This window comes from Vicugna pacos, chromosome 3, assembly GCF_048564905.1.
Source record: "Vicugna pacos chromosome 3, VicPac4, whole genome shotgun sequence".
Classification (NCBI taxonomy): Eukaryota; Metazoa; Chordata; class Mammalia; order Artiodactyla; family Camelidae; genus Vicugna; species Vicugna pacos.
Window position 1 is genome coordinate 14,908,814 of NC_132989.1, and position 21,988 is coordinate 14,930,801.

Below are 21,988 nucleotides of genomic sequence, written 5' to 3' on the forward strand. Positions count from 1 at the left end.
CCTGACCCTCCTCTTGCTCCCAAATACCACTCACTCCCCATCCACCTCAAACTCCTACTCACCCTCAACCACAAAATCAAACCATTTCTACGTCAACCCAGCAGCTCGTTGCACTTACCAGTGTGACAGTACAGCTGTACTTATATGGAGGAAACATATCAGGCTTGACCTCTACAACTTTCACCTGAGATGTCCTGTTGCCCGGGCCATTTGGTAGCTGTGGATCAGAACAAATTATTTAGTGCTTGTGAACCTCAGTCAAACTCCTGAGGCCTTATGTCCTGAAATGGCTTGAGGATACAGTTGCCAGGCATTTGTGAGCTACGCTCCAAATGAGCGTTCTGGGATGTTAGTCAGCAGTTACCAGCCCACCAAAGGTTGAGTGTCACTTTCAAGTCCAGGGGTTGCCATACCCTTCTGCACAGCTTCTAACACTGCACATTAGAAACAATACTAATCAGATTCACAACTGCTGTCAAGATAAAAGCATGTAATCGCTCTATACACCAATATGTGGTTGAATACTGCTGACATAAAGGGGTATTAAAGATTACTCACTGAAGTGTCACAGGGTGAGAGGGAGATCATGGTTGCTTCCCATTTTACCACACTATAAACTTTTCAAATGTTCTACATGGAATACAGATATTATTTATATAATATAAAAAGATGAAGCATTCTAAATTAAAAATAATTATTCCATAATACTGAATTTAAGTTGATTTTTAGAATATAAGACTTCATTTAACTTACATGGTTTAAGACTAGCAAAAGGGCTTATGGCTTTTAACATATACCCAACGTTGCCAAATCAAAAAGGAAACTATTTACAGAGAAGAACAGGAGTTTACATATGTGACGAGGGCTGGAAAATCTAGGAAGCAGTTGAAGCAGAAGAGATTACCATCCTTCTATACGTCAAGATCACACATGCACCCAGTGCTGACACCACATCTGAGTAAAAAGAGATCCACCTTCAAAATAGAAGCTGACTAATATTCTTGTTGGGGCAAATTGAGAACTAACAAATAAAAGAAGTTACCTGGCCAGAGCCCATGGCAAGGGAGAGGGCAGACCAATTTTCCTATTCTAGTTTGGTCCATCACAGGGTTTCCAATTCCAAACTGAGGGGTGGTGAAATTAATGGGCTGAAACCAGTATTTTGCAAAAAGAAATGGAAAACTGACTGCATATAATATGGGCATAGCTTCATTAAACTCTTTATGTGTAGATGTATGTATATGTTGACTGGGCTCTAATGTAAAAATGTGTTTCTTACTGAGGGTCATGGTCAGAAAAGTGCTGATTTAGGGAATTTTGATCGTTAACTCTTCCAGCCACATATGGCAAAAGAACTAAAAAAGAAAAAAAACACACTAATCATAAATGTGCTTGAATACATGCAACTCTGACACCTGGGAAATCTTTAATAACTCTATCATTAAATGGAATGAACTGCACTGGTTAAAACCCGGTACATGGAATAACAGCCATGCTTTTAGGTTTAAAAAATTATATTTAAAAAATAAACACACACAAATGCAGGAAAAAGACTTGAAGGCTGAATGAGCACACACCAAACTGTCAATAATAGTTATTTCTGGGAGGCAGGATGGATCACAAGGAATTTATTTTCTTTCTGCCTTACCTAAATTTTCTATATTTTCTACAACGATACATTCACTTTTTAAAAATGACGGCTAAGGAGACAGGACAACTAAATGCAGTATCTAATCCTAGACTGGACCCTGCATTGGAGTAGAGAATGCTTTAAAGGACATAACTGAGTAAAAGATGACAAAACTGAAATACAAATGATAAAGTAGCATATCAATGTTTCAGTAACAGAATCTCTCTATTCTTTGGAAATTCACATTGAAGCATTAAAAAATAAAGTCATGTTACTTACCCTAAAATTATGTGTATTTTATACATACACACATACACACACCCAATAGGGAAGACACACGAGCACAAATAATGCAAAACAGGCTAACATGTTAACAACAGGTGACTAAGTAAAGAGTACATGAGTGCTCTTTGTACTGTTCTTATTCTTGCAACTTTTTTTTGTTTTAAATTATTTCCAAATAAAAGTTCACAAACATGCACTCATTTTTACAACAAGGAAAGGAAATTAATTAAAAAATAGATAACTCATTCATGCTAAACCTCCTCCCAGAGTTCTACCAGTCTAAGAATAGGCTTTTTGCCTATGGCTTTGAGACCCTCAATGGAGGCCCTGTTCTCGGAGCAGCCAGGCCCCCCGGACAGCTCCCCCTCTGTGGAATAGGTCTTACCTTCACCTCACCAGTGTTAGATGGCTGTTGGATGGGCTGGCCCAACTGCTTCAGCGTGCTTGGCTTCAGGCCACAAGTCCTCACAGAGGGAGTCTTATCTGAGACAACCAGGAGCCAAACTGGTGACTTAAGTGCATTCAGAGTCTCCCTAAGTCTCTCATCTCCATGCTCAACCCCCACTCCTGCCCCCTTCCCATTAGACAGCCCCTCCTCCCAGGTCTGTCCCAGCCCTTACCACTCAGGGGGAAGGCCTGCCTGGCCCTGGGCAGTCCCATGCTGCTGCCTCGGCCCACATTAGCTGGAGCTGGCAGAATTGCTCTCATGGGTCTTGCTGCAGCCAGTAATGAGGGCTTGCCCCGTGCTCTGCCTTTAAGCTCTGGGGCTCTGGGCCCAGGGGTGAGCACGTCAACTCTGGAAAAAAAAAGGGGGGGGGGGACTCTCTTAGAAATTCCAGACTAAGGAGAAGAAAACCAAAGCACTATCTTCAGATAGAACTTTATTAGAGGAACAGTGTCTTGATTCAACTGTCAAGTTAACTGTCAGCTATCTAAGGCTTTAGATATACTGGGTTAAAATTAAACCATTAAGTAGCTGTGTAACCCTGAACAAGAATTTCATTCTGTTTACCTCAAGTTTCTAACATGCAAAATAGGACAGTAATTACATGTACTTCATGGGGTCATTATGAAGATAAAAAAGTGCAAAACAGTGCCTACAGTGAAGAACATCAACTGCTATTGTAGTTATAACATCTAACCTGCCTCTAATCAGCCCGAGTATTTCAAGTGTAAAGTCTCCCACATGAGGGCAGCTAAGAGACCCTGGAGGATGAGGTCCATGTCTTCTTCATCTTTGCACCTCCAGTGTTGAGGGTAAAGCCTGCATCACAGAAGGCCTCAAAATATATTTGTTAAAGTGATTCATGTGCCCAAAACAAAAGGTCTAAAGTGCATGGCTTCATTCTCTAAGGACACAGAATCATCTCAAAGTATATTGTTAAATTTAAAAAAGACAGGATGTTGTTACGTATGTTAACACTTCCATTTATGTAAAGAAAGTAGGGAAATACACACACACACAAGTATATACATACACATCTGACTCTTGAACAGCATGTATTAGGGGCACTGACCCCTGTACAAAGTCTGTAACCTCAGTTAGCCCTCCATAGCGGAGGGGCCGCACTGTGTGGATTCAACTAACAGCAGATCGTGTAGTGCTGTAGTATTTACTGGGGATAACACCCCCAAGTGTAATGGACCTCTGCAGTTCAAATTCGTGTTTGTTCAAGAGTCAACTGTGTAAGTATACACTTGTGTGTGTATATATTTCCCTACCTTTCTTTACACAAATGGAGGAGTAACATACATAACTGAACATTCTATCTTTTTAAATTTAACATTATTTGTATACAAACACACCCATTTGTTTGAATATGCTTAAAAATATCTCTAGAAACACAGAAAGTTGGGAATATTGCGGAAATGGGAAAGGAGCACTGAAGGATGGGATAGAAAGGACATTTTTGCGGGGGGGGGATTTCCTTACACCTTTCAAGTTTGAAACATGTGAATATATTGTCTATTTAACAACAAAAATCTTTTAAATCACCATAATGTAAATGAGAATTTTATTTTGGGCCAAATAACTGTCCACTGCAGGGGGCTGGGCTGCACACTGTGGGACGTTTAGCAGCAGCCCTGGCCTCTACCCACTTAGCGCCAGCAGCACTCCCTCCCCAAATTTTATCAACCAAAAATGTCTCTAAGCATTACCACGATGTCCCCTGGGGCAAAAGTGTTCCCCACTGAAAACCAATGATATGAACAAATAAGAGCCTTAAATCATAAGTCTTCTGGGAAGGGGCTACATGGAGAATTCAGTCAAGCATTTAAGGAGAGAAAGCCTTTAAGGCGAGGAGGAAAAATAGCCCTCTCTGTAAGGTGCTAGACTGCAAGCTTCACGCACTATCTTTTTCAGTCTGTATGGTCAGCCATTGAGGATAAGGTTTTTTTAATACTCAAGATTTTTCAGAGCAGAGAATGGACATGAGGTGACCATGCCCACGGTCAAACAGAAGTTTGGGACAGAGTCACAACCAGAACTAAATTCTCTGACCACCAGAACAGAAATATTTCTACAAGACACCTTAATAAGGCTTCTCTTTCCAAATCTAGTATCCAAGATTGGATACTAGGTTGGTTAACATCGCCCGCAGACTGTATCAGCAAGTCGCTATAGTAACTGCAAGACTCTATAATAAATCAGTGTCTCCAGGCCTTGGTATTTCAACAACAGGAACCATTAATTGGGCTCTGCAGCCTCTCTCAGGAACGCTCTAAGGACATGGGACAAAACAAACATAGGGCATTTTCCAAGATGCTATTCTAAACACAATCCTATAATACATAAACACATTGGTTTACCCCATAGCCTTTTTAGGAGCAGGGAGTGAACTGGAGGTGCTGGTCCCCTCGGCTGGCAGTGGCATGTCTAGTCCAGGACTGTCACTCTCAGTTGTCCCCAGAGAGACCTGAGGCTGCACACCACTCTTGATCACCGGTGTCTTAGTGACTGCTGTACCACGATTCCCAGGAGTTTCCTTGACCAAAACATGGGCATCTGAGATGATCACTTCCTCCCACTCATTCTCCTCACCCACTTCTCTTGGAGGAGCTACACTTAGGAGCTGGCTTACAGCTTCTGAGTTCTCCAGAGTCAGTTTCGAAGCATTTTCCTTAGGGGAATTCTGCTCAGTGGTGACAGGCTGCTGACTTCTTTTAACCACAGAGCCTTTGGAGGAGCTGCCAGAAGCCAATTCCACTTTGACTTTAGTTGGCTTTTCCTAGAAAAAATAAGAATACCTTTTATGCCTCTGGCATTTCACAGCTGACAACACATTCATAAATACTCTCTCATTTGATCCTCATGACGGTAACATATGGGCAACAAATAAGAAGCTGAGGCCAAGAAAGGAAGACCCTAACTTAAGGTCCCAAGTATAAAACTTTCTGAATCTAAGTCTTCTGACTCCAAGCCCCTTTCATCATAGCATTCAAGGTCTGAGTTAGGATAAAACTGTTCTCCTAACAAATTTCTTAATGTCTCTTTAGATTTCAGCAAACCAATGCTGACATTTTGTACCTTGACCTTTGATTATTCAAAGCCTATTTCTCTATGTCTGGAAAGAGGATGACATACTGCCATACTGGACCCGGAAGTCCTAAGATGTTTACTTTGATGGTCCCTTTATGAGATTTACTTAATCCCAATGTAGTCACAATCTCACATGAACAGACAATGCTTCCAACTCCACTAAGCAAAACTCCTATCTATTGTTTCAGATTCTTTCAGTTGAGTCCTAAAAGTCACTGTAAAGTTGGTTTACACATATGCCACAAACTTCTCACTGGGTCAAATTAGCTCAGACATGATTACAGTATGTAATCATACATATTAATTAAGTGCTGGAAAATATTTAAACTCACTAAAAATATCAGCTGCTATCTCAGACAGACTGGACTTTCACAAACATATATCTACACACACACATACAATTAAAACTTTTTTTTTTAAACACTGGTTGTCTTCGGGATAGGTCTCAAAGGCTTTTTTTTGTCCATATGAATAGAAAAAAGGCACTAAAAACTAGAAGACAAAACACAAAAGCAAGGTTCTCTCTAGGCTCTGTTTCACACCTAACTACTTACGTTCCCATTATGGAATAGGAGAGCTCTGTGTCTGTCAGCAGCAAGACCTTTTGGGCAGCCCAATTCTTCAAATGAAGGGGCAGGATCCCCCTGTACTTTGCAGGAGGTTTAGCATTTGCGGCCCATGCCATGACATTTCAGTATTAACCCTCAGTCACCGACTAACTACCAAAAAGCCCTTCCATTTTGACAGCCCCCCAGAGAACATGCTGTCTCTGGTTAAGAACCTACAGAGACAACCTTAAGAAATCTCCAATATAGCATTCTCAGACTCTAACACACAATAACAGCCCATGAGGACAAGAAGAATTTCAAGTAAACTGCACTGAGCTTACTTTATTGACTGCTGAAGAGGAAAGAGTCAGCAGGAAAACAAGAGACAAGTTAAACTAATCCTCCGGGACAAGATCTTTGAGCAAAAGATTACCCACCAAATAGACTATATAGACAAAAATTCTTTGCAGGAAGACTGTATAATTTAAGCAATCAGAGTGAAAAACTCTAGCTGCTGATCTCACATTTCCTAACTCAGCCTACCCTTTTTCAATGTCACTTTCTTTCAGGATAGAAGGCAAAATACTACCAATGGATCGCTCAGGGACCTCAATTACTGCTATCAGAGAGCCCACAGGAGTGAGGCCTTGAGCTAAAGACCCTTCTATACCACCTTTTGTTCCACCCAACTCACTGGGAATTGTGCCACATGTTTCTTGGACTAAATTTAGCCAGTATAAACTCTAGAACAATGTAAGAAAAGGTGAGTCATTTCCTGACTGGCATGGACACATTTGGAGCTTTTAGAAACTATTTATACTTGCTGCTTCAGAAATCAGAACTCAAGAAATTTTAAGATTCTGCAGCTAAATAGCACAGCAATGCCTGAGAAGTGTGGTTTAGTAGAAAAGGTGCTGGCATAATTAGCTATGTGAACGTAACAAGTCACTTCTCTTGAATCTATTTATCCTCAGCTGAAAACTTGGGAGCTGAACTAGCTAATAACCAAAGTCATTTTTATCTCTAAAATATTAAGTGCACCAATGGTAAAATGTTACCCTTTTCCTTCTCACATCCACTTATTCTGCTCCTATGAGATTTAGAAATCACAGTATTTAACATGGTAATTCTGGGAAAAAACCTTTAGGGGAAAAAATTATGACTTAGCAAGTCAAGATGGGGGACAAGTAGCTAAGAAAAAAAAAATGTTTTCATGTCATGAATTTGACCTCAGAAAAAGAATGGCTCAAAAGTTATTTCAATCAAAGAGGGGAAAAAGACGTAAAATGAAAAAGAAAGGCAAAGTAAAAACAGAACCTGAAGGAGACAAGGATTGATTCGGCTCTTTCATGCAAAAGCACAGGAAATAAGGTCATCTGACAGACCTGCTGTACATCAGCGAGCAGGGGCCAAGGAAGACCCCAACTACTACCTAGCTCAACCTTCCCACTGCAGCTAGGGAAGTACATTCTGGGGAGAATAATCAGGGTGGGAATAAAATGAACGGCTTACTATATAGCACGGGAAAATACATCCAATATCTTGTAGTAGCTCACCGTGAAAAAGAATATGAAAATGAATATATGCATATTCATGTATGGCTGAAGAACTGCGCTGTACACCAGAAACTGACACAACATTGCAAACTGACTATAACTCACTAAAAAATAAAGAAAGAAAGAAAGAAAAAAAGAAAGAGAGAGAGAGAACAAAAACAAAACAAAAAAACAAAAAAAGACAACAACAAAAAAAGAACGGCTTCACAGCGGCACACAAGAAACTCTCAACACTAGGCACTAGGTCCTTCCTGACCCTTGGAGAGTTAACTTTAATAGAAATAATACAGACAATAATTATACTGTGGTCAACAATGGGAGCAGTGAACCCCTACTGAGGATTTAATACACAATACATCGGGAGTGTGCCATCCACTTCGCAAGGATAATTTCATTTGACACCTCCAATAACCCTAATGAAGTAGGCACTACTAATCAAGAACAGAAACATAAAATGACTTGCCAAAGGTTACAAAGCTAAATACTCGACAAGCAGGGGTATGAACTAAGGAAGCTGACTCCTAAATTATATTCTTAATTATTAACCTATTGTGTCTCCTTGGTGCTATCCTGAACTCCAACACTCAGCCAGGGGGCAAAAGTCTCCATCCTAGTATTTTTCAGAGATGTTCTGTGGAAACTGCCTCAGAGGAACTTACTAGGTATGCTGTTACATAAAGTTTTCTCTACAGAAATAAAGTACAGACCATGCTGAGTTAAACATGAGACACACAATCCTAAGATACCTTCACAAAAACAACACCTTCTCTTCATTTTCTACCTACCCAAATTCCATTGATCTTTCAAGACCATCTAGACCACCTCCTCTATAAAACCATCCCTGACTATTCTAGTTCTTTGGCCCTAAGTAATTTATAGCCTCGTATCAAAAATGTGGCAAGTATGTATGCTTTATATAGTCAGTCTATGTAACAGGTAACAAAAAAACACGTGTTGAAATGAACTTCACAGGGGCATAGCTCTAATGCTCATTTATTGAGCACCATTTGCTTAGAGAGAGAGGTACACATTTGGAAAGTTAGAGTCAGACTATGGCAGATCCTGCATATCAGGTTAAGGACCTCCACTTTACTAATAGGAGCTATAGGAGATTAAGAGGACTTTGAGCTATGGAGTGAGAAGATGTGCACTGTGCATGTGAATAAATAAGCACTCAGAGGAAGGGTTAATTGTTAAAAATTTAACCCTAATAAATTAACTTGGTGTAGTCATTCATGGTAAGTTATGAGGCAACTGAAGATAATGTTTTTGAAGACTATTTAATGGCATGGATATATTAAACAAACAAACAAAAAAACAAACCCAAGGTACAGAACTTGTATAGTCATAGAGAAAGACTGGAAGAAAATATACAGAAATGTTAACTAATAATGGCCTTTCTCTGGATGGTATAAGACTATGGATAACATTTTCTTCTTTTTTGAAACAGTCTACAATGAAAATGACTTACTTGTATCATCAGAAAATGTAAAGGAATATTAATTTAAGTCATCTGTTCTAAAGCGGAACAGGAGGCCTGCTTTGTGAGACTTTCAAAGCAGTGATGGACAATGAACTTTTACCTTTGGGATCCACTTCCCTCCTAGGAAGTTACCACAGGTAGGGCACTTAGGTGGTTTGTGCCTGGTGACATATGTAAAGGAGCAACCTGGGCTGGTGCATGTCCCATGGCCCCGTCGGGTGTATGTAGTAGTCTGTTTGAAAAAAAAAAAAAAAAGAGCAGGTCAGATTCAACACCAGTCTAACCTCTCTCAGATCCTAATGACCATTATAACCACAACAATGCCAGGATGCTAGCTTGTAAAAGGTTAGCCAAGTCATGGTATTTCAAAAGGTCAGAATTGGAAAGGACCTAAGATACAACTAGTTCACTTTTTAGAAATGGAGAAAGTGAATTCAAATGAAGACAGCTGCTTAAGGTTAGAGTTAGGTACCAGAAAAATATAGACAATAATAGTTGATATTAATTGAAGTACCGCACAGTGCTAAACACTTTATCAGTGTCTCATCTAATGCTCTCAGCAACGCTGTGAAGTAGGTATTATTACTACTGAGGTTCAGAGTGCTTAAATGCTTTTCCTCAAATTGTGTAGTGACTCAAAGGCAGAGCTTGACCTAGAACACAGATCTTTTTGATTTCTGTTTCAAGATTCCTTCCACACATCCAGCTACACCCTGTGGCTTTGAATATTCCAAAGTATTCATCATCACTCCTGTTAAAAACCAGAGAACCTAGGACTTAGGGTTCAAAGATACAAGAACAGGTCATGGTCACTAAAAAATGAGAGGTAACTTGAGTTGAGTCCTCTGACTCAAAAGAATTTGATTATTTGCATACAAATATCAGCCACTGGCTCTCACCATCTACAATGATTTTCCTTTGAAGAGAATGTATTACATTTCCGCTACAAGTAGAATTAGCCATGCTCCATTTCTTGATTAATGCTGGGAAAAAAATATTGTCAGATTGGTTCTGTCACTTGTGAACAGTTTACTCAGCTTTTAATCCCAGCTTCCCTAGCTTGGCTAAAAAGCAAAAATCTCCCTCCGGTAAACACTAAGCTGCCACTAGGCTTCTTCCGGCCAGAACATGTAAGGAAAAGGTGATTTTGATAGTTGTACCAGGTCAAGGATGAATGTGAAGTGGTGTGGCACCAAGAAAGAGACCAGGGTTCGGGTTCCAATTTTGTCACTGATACAATGAATGACCTGGGGGTAAGTCATTTTAGCTCTTGGGCCCTTTGTTTCCTGTTTTGTAAAATCACCTGTCCTTTCTGCTTAATGGATATACCTTGAGGAGCAAAGAATTTGCAAGAGACTATTATTAATGGGATAGAAAACACTGTATCTTATCTTCTCTCAGACTGTGGCCCTGCAAAGAATATTCATTATGAATACCCACCCAGAAAGCAGAGTAAAGTTACTTCTATAAATAAATTACCATGAACTTGGAAATACTCCTTAACAGTAGCTTATAGAAATTTTAGAAAACAATGCTAGTGTTTATGGCTGATGTTGCATTCTTTAGTATTTCTAGAATAGCCTGGCTGACACGTATTAGATCATAAGAGAATAGTAATTTCCAGAAGAGGAAAGGCTCAGGAGAAATCATTTGTTTCTCCATGAATCATGTTACAGTGGTAGTTCCTATTTAAGATACTACAGCTTTCTTATCTAAGAATATATTATTTATCCATAGCAAGGATTTTAGTAGATAGACTGTGACAAGGTGAAGATGTGTACTACTAATCCTAAAAAATGCCACTACAATAACAAGACAAGTTAATAGCCCACAGACAATAAAAGAGATAAAAGGGATTCATAAAAAATAATTCAAAAGAAAACATAACAAAACAATAGGACCAAAGCAACAGCAACAATAATGACAAATAGTAATATGATAGATTTAAACCAAACCATATGAATAATCACACTAAATATATATGGCCTAAATGCTGTAATTATAAGACAGAGATCATCAGATACATCTTGCTTTTAGAGTCAAACTACATACTGCCTACCAAAGAAAGTACTTTAAAAAGCTAAAAAAGGCAAAAGGATGGAAAAAGATACACCTTGTTAATAATCAAAAAAAAGCTTGGGTTTGACACAACATTGTGGAATGATTATGAGTCAATAAAAAATGTCAAAAAAAAAACAAACATAAAATAGGGGTAGGGTAATAGCTCCGTGGTAGAATATGTGCTTAGCATGCACAAGGTCCTGGGTTCAATTCTCTGTACCTCCATTAAAAAAATTTTTTTAATTAAAAAAAGTTTATACATAAAATAGATATATTGGCCAATAAATGCACTATATTCTTGAATTAACCAAAAAAAAAAAAAAAGCTTGGTATCAGACTAAGTAGATTGCACAGGCGAGAATAATGCCAGATAAAGGTCAAGTCATACCAAAGAAGTGATGAGTTTATCAAGAGGATTTAACAACTATAAATGTTTATGTACTTAGTCAAAATATTTGACACAAAAACTAACAGAACTACAAAAAGGAACAGATAAATCTACAATGATAGATTGTGGATGCTTTCTCTCAGTAATTGACAGAAATAGACATAAAATGAGGAGATACAAAACTATTGAACACTATCAATCAACTTGACCTAATCTGAAACGTACAGAACATTCTACCCAGTAGTAGATATACACATTCTTTCCAACTGCACATAGAACATTTATCAAAACAAAAACATATTCTGAGCTATAAAATAAGTCACAGTTTAAAAGGATTCATGTCTTATGAACTACAAAGTTCTGAACACAATGGGATTAAACCAGAAATCAATAAATAAAGGTATCTGGAAGTAATACACTTCTAAACAACCCATGGGTAAAAAAGGAAATTAAAAAGTATTTCAAACTAAATGAAAATAAAAACATACCATACCAAAACTTGTGGGACACCACTAAAGCAGTGCTTAGAGGGAAATTAATCTCTAAGCAGCTATATTAGTAAAGATCTCAAATCAATGTCCTTACCTTCTACCTTATGAAACTAGAAAAGAGCAAATTAAACCCAAAGTAAGCAGGAGAATGATAGCGATCAAGGCAGAAAGGAGTGAAACAGTACACAGGAAAACAAGAGAGAAGTCAAAGAAACCAAAAGCAGGTTCTTTAAGAAGATCAATAAAATCAATAACCTTTAGCCAGGTTTATCAGGAAAAGACGACCCAAATTACCAGTATCAGTAAAAGGAGAAGTAAAATCAGTACACATTCTATAGATATTAAAAGGATAACGGTTCCTGAAAACTTTAAACATAGAACTACCAGATGATCCAGCATTTCTACTCTTAGCTATATACCCAAAAGAAATGAAAGCAGGGTCTCAAACAGATATGTGTACACCAAGTTCATAGCAGCTCTGTTCACAACAGCCAAAAGGTAAAAATAAACCAAATGGCCACCAATGTTTATAAATGGATAAACAAAATGTAGTATATACACACAATGGACTGAATACAATTCAGCCATAAAAAGGAATTCTGATACTACACAAGATATACGAACCTTGAACACATTATGCTAAGCGAAAAAGTCAGACCAAAAAGATATTATTTGCATGATTCCATTTGCTTAAGGGACCTAGAATATACAAATTCTGAGACAGAAAGTAAAACAGATGTTACCAGGGCCTGGAGGTGTAAAGGGAGTAGGAATGAGAAGTTACTGTTTAATACGTACTGAGTTTCAGTTTGTGATGATGAAACAATTCTGAAAATGGATAATGGTAATGATGTACAGCACCATGAATGTATTTAACAGCAGTGAATTGTACACTTAAAAATGATTAAAAAGATAAACTTTATATTATATGTATTTTACCAGTTTCTTAAAAAAATAAGGGACTGTTTTGAACAATTTTATGCCAATAAAGTTGATAACTTAGATGAAATGGACAAATTTCCTGAAAGACAAACTATCAAAGCTCACCCAAAAATACATAATCTGAATAATTCTGGAGATGCAGTTATAAAGCTTCCCATGAAGAATCTCCAGACCCAAATGAGTTCACTGGTAATTCTACCAAACATTTAAGGAAGAAGGCCAATACTACACAAAGCTCATCCAGAAAACCGAAAAGCAGAAAATATTTCCCAACTCATTCTATGAGGTAAGCATTACCTTAATACTAAAATCAGACACTGTACAAGAAAATGAGACCAATATTCCTCATGAATATACAAAAATTCTGAACAAAATTTTCAAGTCAAATCAAATCCAATAATATATTAGAAGGATAATACATCAATGCCAAATGGGATTTATCCCCAGAATACAGAGTTGATTTTAAATTTGAGAAATAATATTAATCATATTAACAAGCTAAAAAAAGAAAAAAACAATCATCTCAAAAGGTACACACAAAAAATTTTAACAAAATCCAACATCCATTCCTGATAAAAGCTGCTAGCAAAGGGAGCTTCCTAAACATAGGGTACCTATATGATGAAAGACTCAATACTTTCCCCCTAAGATGAGGAACAAGACAAAGATGTCTGCTCTCACCACTTCTATTTAACACTGTACTGGAGGTCCTAAACAGTGTAATAAGACAAGAGAAAGAAATAAGGAATCCAAATCAGAAAGGAAAAAATAAAACTGTCTTATTCACATATAACATGATCATCTATATAGAAAATGCAGCCAAATTTACAAAAACACATGAATTTAATAAAGTTACATGATACAAATTTAATGCGCAACAAATCAACTGTATTACTATATACTAACAGCAAACAATCAAATATTGAAAATTGTTTTAAAATACCATTTATGTTATCCTAAAGAAACATGAAATATTTAGGAATAAATCTCAGTCTACATGCTGCAGTGTGTGATGGGAAAAACACTGAGCATCAAAAGACCTGGGTCCTCATTCTGGCTTGTCTTGTAGCCCAATAGTCTTGAATCATATAAAGAACACGTTCTTTCTCTTCTCTGGGTCTTTTTCCTAATCTGCACAGTAACAGGACTGAATTACATCAGCGGCCCCTCAATTTTTCTAAATCATGTATGCTTCTGAAAATTTGATAAAAGCCATGGAACCTATCCCAAGAAAACATTCTCAAGGAGAAAAGTCTATGTAACTTGAAGAGTTCATGGATCCTGTCGGGCTCCATTCAGACCCTCCTCCACTCCCTTATCCCGAATTAAGAATACATGGACCAGATAATCTCTGAGATCTTTGCCAGTCCCAGTGTCCTAAGGATAGGACCTTTAGAAAACTACTTGGGAGAGAATTCTTATGCCTTCATCTACACCAATTCCCCACACACTGACCAGTTTGATGGAGGTGGGGTTCTCCACAACCGAGTAAGCAGGAAGAGGCAACATGATGAACTGTGTGGCTGGCGCAGAGGAGTTACTCTCACTGGAATCCTGTGAGTGCATGGAGAGAAGGCAGATTTATTACGATGGAGTGAATGCATCAAGGCCACCCGCAACAATGAAAGACCAATCAAGTCCAAAAATCATGTGCTTATCCAATAGGTGCACCAAAAAAACCCCAAAAAACAAAAAACTACAATTATCTCAAAATATAAGTTTAATTAAGAACAGAGATAGAAAAAAAATTACCACAGGGAATATGCTATCCTCATTTTACAGATGAGAAAACAGAGGTTCTTAGGAGACCTAGGACTCCTAAGATCACATAAGCAGTTAGTGGAAGGACCCAATTCTTCTGGCCCTGTCATATGTTCTTAGCAACCCACAATCTGCCTTAACCAGGCCAGTGGCATGCTTCATTACCATACCCAGCACTGAGGCAACAAATAATAGAATAGATTTAAGCCTGACACGGAATCCTTTGCAGGGGTACTGCTCTCATCCGTCCAGACAACAGGGGCTGCAGCATGCTGGTCCACTCAGTCTGAGCAGAACAACTCCTACTTCTCTGAGAATGCCATCCTACCCAGGGTAATAGAGGGCAGGTGGCAGCTCCCACCCCCCACTTCTGGAGACCAGGCTGTAGAATCACTAAAAATGCTCTTTTTCCTCAACTGGGCATGACACAAAAGCCACTGGGGGAAAGAGCTCCCTCTTCTTTCTCAGCTATTAGTACCATCAACCTGGCCTTAAATAGAACTTTCTTCTTCCTAATTACTCTGAGCCCAGTAAGACCATCTGAGAATTCTCCTGAACAGTTCAAGGTGCCACTGTGTTTGTTGAAACAATCTTCAGGGAACATAAAATCCTAACTAACACTAACAGCCTGAAAGATCTTGGCTTTGACTCATGGATAGCCCAAATATGATTCCTGTCCCTCCTGCTAATTAACATCCCTTATCTCGTGTAGAGAAAATACTGGCTATACTGGGCACAAGGAGTTGGTGAGTGTGCCTAAGAAACTGAAGAGAACTTTGGACCAAGTCCAAACGCAGAAAGCTGCAGTCCAACTAGAAGTGCCATACCAGGTTTCTTAATTACCACTGCCCCAGAATCACACTGCATGGTGCTAACTGCCTTTTTAGCAATTCTAGATAAAGCAAAAAACATCAGTACCAGTCACTTACCCTCATGACTGTCACCACTGACATGCTCTCCCCCACCTGGGGGTGGGGCACAGCCAGGCTCCCAGTGGGGAGGTCTGGTGAGCCATTCACTAAGGTCTCTTCAATCACGAGGCTTGTCTGGTAAGGTTGATGGCTCTCCCCTACCTCCAGGGAAGCCTCGTTCAGGAGCACATCCTGGCTGAGGATCTCTGAGGTGGCGATCTCCTGTACAGCACCTGGCTGGGCAAGAGCTCCCACATCCTCCGCTAAGGCCTCCACAGCCAGGCACTGTTCTGCCACGCCTGCATGGCTGGGCACTGTCTCCAGGGCAGTGTTGGATACAAGAGATGGTCCTTTAGGGGACATCTGGTTCTGGGCCACGCACAGCTCTAGCTGAGGGCAGCTCCGATCCTCCTGCAGGCTGCTCTTGGGGATGATGATGTAATCTGAGCGGGGGAGGATCTTGCGGAAACCTGGGATGTCCGGAACCACAGCGGTCAGTGCAGAGAGCTTAGAGTTCTGAGGATGAAAAAGCCAGGTCGGGGAAACAAGCAGAGATAAATGGAGTAAGACCACATGGATATACACTTATAAGCTCTTTTTTTTTTTCCTGCAGGGGGACCAGAAAGACTCCATTCTCTTGACCTAAGACTTAGATAGGCTCAGCGTCTGTGAACAGCAATCTCATTTTCATCTGAATCACACTTTAGCCAATGCAGCTTACTCACTTAACACATAGGAGACAGATAATGTGGATTAGACTCTGAAAGGGCACTGATCTTGGCATCTGAAACTGTGAGCTGAAATCCCATGTCTGGTGTAGTCTTAAGCAAATCCATTCCCCCTTGTAGGCCCCTGCTGCCCCATCTATAAAATGAGGAAGCTGGATCTGGCTACTAACAAGTTCCTTTCCAGCTCTGAAAGTTTAGGACTCTGAATTAGCTAAAGATTTAAATACCAGAATGTATAATACTCAATAAAACCTTTAAAAGCATAAAACACAAATCAACAGGCCAAACTGGAAATCAAGGCAGCAAGCAAGGATTCTGACATCACTGGTTTCTCCCAGACTTACAAAGATAAGGATGAACAGATCACAAGCTAAGAAGGCTTCACAAGAGAATGTGTACAGGGAAGCAGTTATCTGATAAAGGCCTGAATATAAACATTAACACTGACCTAGGATCTTAAGGCTTAAAAAATACTTTCTTGACCTTAAAAACCAATCCTATTAAGTTAGGTACTATTACTATTCCCATTTCACAAGTGAGGAGATTGAAGCTCAGGGAGGGTAAACTTTTCCAAAACACAAAATTAGTAAAAGCAGTAAAGCTGGGACTCCAGGCCAGGTGTTCTAAGGAGCATGGAGACCAGGTACTAGAGGCACAACCCTGCATGGCTAACTGGCACCAAGAAAAAGGTACTTTTGTTTTATTTTTTCAATCCAAACTGAAAGTTACCCAAAAAGGAAGACAAAAAAGTTCAAAGAGAATAGTTAAGTGAGAACTGAAATTAAATAGAACAAAAAATAATTTCAGAAGCATCATTTCAAAGGAAGTAAGTCAATTACAAAAAGATCCTTAAATAAATCAAAAGCAAGACGTCGATGAGACTACTTAGGGTACAAAGGAAGCCCTCAGAGATGAAACTGTTAAAAACAGCACTCAGATGAAACACGGAAGCAGACTGTCCAAATCCTTTATGGAGCTTTTTTTGGAGAGATAATGAAGAAATGATATTCTCAAGTCACCCTTTGAAGCAGACAGTTCAAGACTTAATCAACAAATCCAGGCACACAGAAACCAGGCTGGCCTGAATGGTATTCATCTTACAGTCTGTAAGGAATGACACTAGACCATGCGCCCTGCTACTTGGCAGGAGACCTGAATGGCTGCCAAGGAGAGAGTCGGCCACAAGGTCTCTGATGGGCTCCCCAAGTCTGCAGCAGGAGGGTCTTACCTGCACACCAGGCAATGTGGGAGAGGTTAAACAGCACATAAAGCCTCACCCAGTCTCGGCACACTCCAGATGTTCATTAAATGCTACCTTTTCTTACTATATGGTCACTGGACATTTAATCTACTCAAGATTTATTGACCAAGTCAGTATGTGCCAAGAACTCAGCAAGGTGTTTTACATCATTTATTTTAAACATTGTGAGTAGATACTATTATCCTCATTTTACAAATGTGGAAACCAGGACTCAAAGGTTAAGTGATTCTTCCAAGGTCACAGCTAGTTAACGTTAGAGGTAATCTATTCATGATCTTGGTGGTAGTGACAGAGATGATACGAGACATAAATTTACATATGGATAAAGAAAAATCATTATAGATGATCTACTTAAATTTTTAAAAGTCTTAATAAGGACTGATATCAGTGTCTAGTTTTAAAAACCTTACCACTCCAGGATTAGGTACTTTTCCTGTATCTTGGGCAAAAAGACTGGCTTTCTAATGGGGAAACCAAAGAGAGTATGTGAACTTTTCCTAGACTCCACCTCCTCTTCCACACAAGGATTGTTTCCCAGACTCAGAGTTTATAAATAAATCATTGAGGAGTACAGGGTGGCATCTCCAAGACTGTAGGCAACACTGAGCTCTTCCAAGAAGACAAATGCCAAGCCAACAAGGACAGAATAGTCTAAAAGGGTGTAGCAGATGGGCTCCACTAAGGGAAATATCACCTGCGCTGCTGCAACACAGTTGCTGCAGCCCCACAGAACCTTTGCTCTGTGTTATCAAAAAAGAAGTCAGCAACAATTGTTTCAAGGAAACAAAAGGGGAAAAAAGGAGTTAAGGCTAAAAGGTTTCAGTTTGCAATAACAAGGTTATTTTTTCCTGCAGGAATTTCAGTCACTGCTCCCCCCTTCCGAAGCTTAATAGCTGTCAGTGCATTTTGTTACTGTGAACTACAAATAACAAAATGGTAGACAGATAAGACACAAACCTAAGTGCTTCCTTGTTTATTCTTTAAACCAAGGATTCAAAGCCGCAGTCTCCTCCATTAACTTCAGCTTTAACCTTGCACTTCTCCTAGCATACCTCAATACCACCAGTGGTAACAAAAGAATGTGGCATTATATAAAAGCAGCTGTATCTACCGCTAAACATGCAAGCCTAATTGCTGATTATAACTGACAGTGATCAGCATGACACAAATTCATTACATATACATTTAATTACATATACATTCAACTGACAACATGAAAACTCTTGGTACAGAAGAAATGCCTATAGAAGCTGCTCTATGAAAACACTACTACTCAGAAGGACAAGGGATCTGACTTTTGCTAAAATTCAGAAAAGGAACGTAAGGCTCACTGCAGATAACCCAGAAAATGTCAGCTCCATTTATTGCTGCAACCAAAGAAGACAAGAGAGTGCAGGGCATCTTCAAAATAGAAACAGACAATATCAGATTCAAGACAGGTAAAAGTGACTCAACTCAGTTTTTCCAAGAAAAAGAAACAGGAGAACATGGGATTGGTCACCCCAAAGCCTTAACCACTGAAGCGGTGAAGGGATTAGTTGGGGGTAAAAAATTACTTACAGGATCCAAACCTTCTTTCTCTAGTTTGGCTTTCTCCAAGTAGTAACTCCTCTCGGCCACACTGAGAAGCCTCCAACTCTCGCTAATCTTCTTATTGATCTCAGACTGAGGGAGGTGTGGGAGCTCCTGCTGCACTTTCAGGTAGATGTCGTAATAGTACAGAAGGTAAGCAGACCTGTGGAAGCAATGACTTCTTAAGGTTTTCCTTCACTCAACCAGTAAATACTCCAAGTCAAGGTTTATGCAGCGAAGAGGTAAATAAATGCAACAACCCAGCTTTTCATTTCAAAGGCATTTATCTAAATAGAGACTGAAGCAAAAAAGCATTTAAATAACATCCCAGAGGGTAAACATGAGGAGGTTTCTCCCTCCAGAAACCTGGAAGCAAAGGCTTGTCTGGTTTACTTTTCCATGACCACTTTTTCTGCAGGGATGACTGGCATGAAATCCCAATATGAGCAAAGATGGATAAAGGTGCCCTGTCATTCCACTCTTAGGTAAAGGTTAATTAGATAGATTATCACTCCCACTCTACTCCTCTCCACAGCCTTTCGTCATCTCATTGGTCAGCAGCATCTCACTAAGGCTGAGAGAGGGAAGCAGGTAAAACTATCAAAGTGATCCAATACTAAGAACCTCACCAAGAAGTCTACAGCATTCACAGGTAAGAGGGTGATTAGAGCTACAATTTTGATATTCTTTATAGATACCACTGGTGCTATTTATAATCCCATATTTTTTATCAATGTCCTATTTAAAATATTTAAATGAAAATAGTATTAATAATAATTTTTTAAAGTGGTCCTCTTGTACAGAGCTTCCATCATTTGTATGTATATTTTGTGCTATAGCCTGGGAACATGACCAAGATCTTGACAGGAATGGCAACTGCTGGCATCAATCGGCCACTTCCCACTCCCTATCTCCCTCTCCCCCCAACCTCACTGCCCATTCGCAAACTTTAACAGTTGACTTGGCACTCTCAATGAATCTGGACATAGCCTAACATCTTCTTCAACACAGCTCTCCAAATAGCTTCTATTTACAAATGCCAGCTACCAAAATGTGTTGGCTAACCTGGGTTTCTTGGCCTTTTCTCCATGTATTTTATATTTTTTCTTCTTCTTGGGTGGCCCAGGGGACGTATAACAGTAGGCTTCCTCAATTTCCTCCATCACGACAGTTACCTCAGTACCATCATATGATGCATCCATGGCTAGAGGAAAGTCAAACATAAACAAGTTTCAAGAATCTACCCTTAGGGGACAGCAGCCCCCTGAACCAATGATCCCTTATCTCTGCCAGGCCTTAAGGCTTAGTCATTTCCAAACTCAGCAGATTCAGAAGCACCTGGGAAACTTACTAAACATACAGAATTCAGGGATCCACTTCTGAATCAGAATCTCTGAAAGGTATGGCAATCTGTATGCTTAACAAGTGCACCAGGTGATTCCTCTGACTAGGCAAATCGGCGATCATTAGCTTAGACAGCCCTTTCACTTACATTCATTCATAGGACCCTCAGTAATCCTTCAACTCAGAGATTTGTTCGCCCCACATTACAAGAATTCCCTATGGTAAGAGGTAAACAGTTGGCCAGGAGTCAGTTGTGGACTCTCCCTCATGTTTCATCACTTTGAGCAAAATGCTTCATTGACTCATTCATTCATTCAGACATGTAGTTAAGTGCCTATACGTAAAGAGTTTCTTTACACTCTGTCGGCTTGTGTGACTTTGGGCAGGTCCTTTAGCTGCTTTAGATTCAATTCTCTTAAAAGGAGCCATGTCTCACTCATCTCACCATAGATTTACAGTGATAAGGCTCCAAGGACATAACACCATTTGAGAATGGTCAAGTGCTATACAAAAAGGTTCATTATTAAAGATGAAAAACTGTGGCTGAGATGCTTAATGACCTGCCCAAGGCTACCACACCCAGGGACTTGAAAGATTTCTTAAATTCAGTAATTCAACTGTGACCTTTCTTTCATTATACTTCACTGTTCCCACCTCCACTGGAAAGCTCAAAACCAGCAGTGATCAAAACACTCTCCGTGATAAATGTTCTTCACCTGTGCTCCTCAGTATGGTAGCTACTTATGGCTATTAAGCACCTGAAATAGGGCTTGTGTGATTGAGGAACTGAATTGATTTCATTTTGTTTAACTGTAATTAACTTAAATAACCATGTAAGGCTAATGACTATGGTACTGAACAGCTGAGATCTAAGCTGTAATCTGATAGACCAACTAATTCTCTAGCACTGACCTAAGAAACAGAAAGCCTAACAGCTTTTCCTAGAGAAAGGAAAGCATAAAAAAAACCTCAATGACTCGTTCAAGAAGAGTTAATTTGGGGCCACATTCTAAGTTAGGGTTTTGCCCACAGACTCAATCTTTGGAGGAAGAAAGGTTCCCAGAAACCACTTGAATTTTATGAGAGAGAGTTGCTCCGGAAAATCTGTTAGAAGAGAATTCAGGATTCTGGGAAAAGGGAGCCGTGGTAGTAAACACAGAACTGGTATGTGCATTCCAAGGTCCACTCCGACTTCATTTAGACCTCAATCCACAAAAGATGAGGTGTCTGTTAAAGTATGAGGAAAAAAGCACCGTATATTGAGTCAGGAGACCTGGATCCACGTTTAAATTCTAATGATATGATCTCCAACAAGTCTATTCCCCATCCTAAATTTCAGCTGTTCCTTGAGTGAGACTGAAGAGGCTGAAATCAGCAGCTCCTAACTTTCTGAGGCAAGAATTCCTCTGAGAAGACTATGAAAGCAAAAAACTCTCTCCTAGAAAATGGAGACGATATTTCACCTGTAACTTAAAAGATACACCCA

General features: G+C 39.4%; 1 protein-coding gene across 4 annotated transcripts in view; it reads right to left on the minus strand.

The window, feature by feature from the left end:
- HMGXB3 (HMG-box containing 3) overlaps positions 1 to 21,988 on the minus strand; it is a 52,172-nt gene that overhangs the window by 24,040 nt on the left and 6,144 nt on the right. For 3 of the 4 annotated variants that reach the window (XM_072954924.1, XM_072954935.1, XM_072954913.1), the window contains exons 2-10: positions 20,224 to 20,362; positions 19,147 to 19,321; positions 15,616 to 16,113; positions 14,381 to 14,479; positions 9,144 to 9,275; positions 4,727 to 5,145; positions 2,536 to 2,711; positions 2,301 to 2,398; positions 119 to 217 (exon numbers count right to left, since the gene is read on the minus strand). In XM_072954924.1, coding sequence (XP_072811025.1) covers positions 119 to 217; positions 2,301 to 2,398; positions 2,536 to 2,711; positions 4,727 to 5,145; positions 9,144 to 9,275; positions 14,381 to 14,479; positions 15,616 to 16,113; positions 19,147 to 19,321; positions 20,224 to 20,360 — 1,833 coding nt within the window. In that variant the 5' untranslated portion in view covers positions 20,361 to 20,362. The remainder of the gene's footprint in view (positions 1 to 118; positions 218 to 2,300; positions 2,399 to 2,535; positions 2,712 to 4,726; positions 5,146 to 9,143; positions 9,276 to 14,380; positions 14,480 to 15,615; positions 16,114 to 19,146; positions 19,322 to 20,223; positions 20,363 to 21,988) is intronic. The other variant, XM_072954931.1, reaches the window with a different exon arrangement.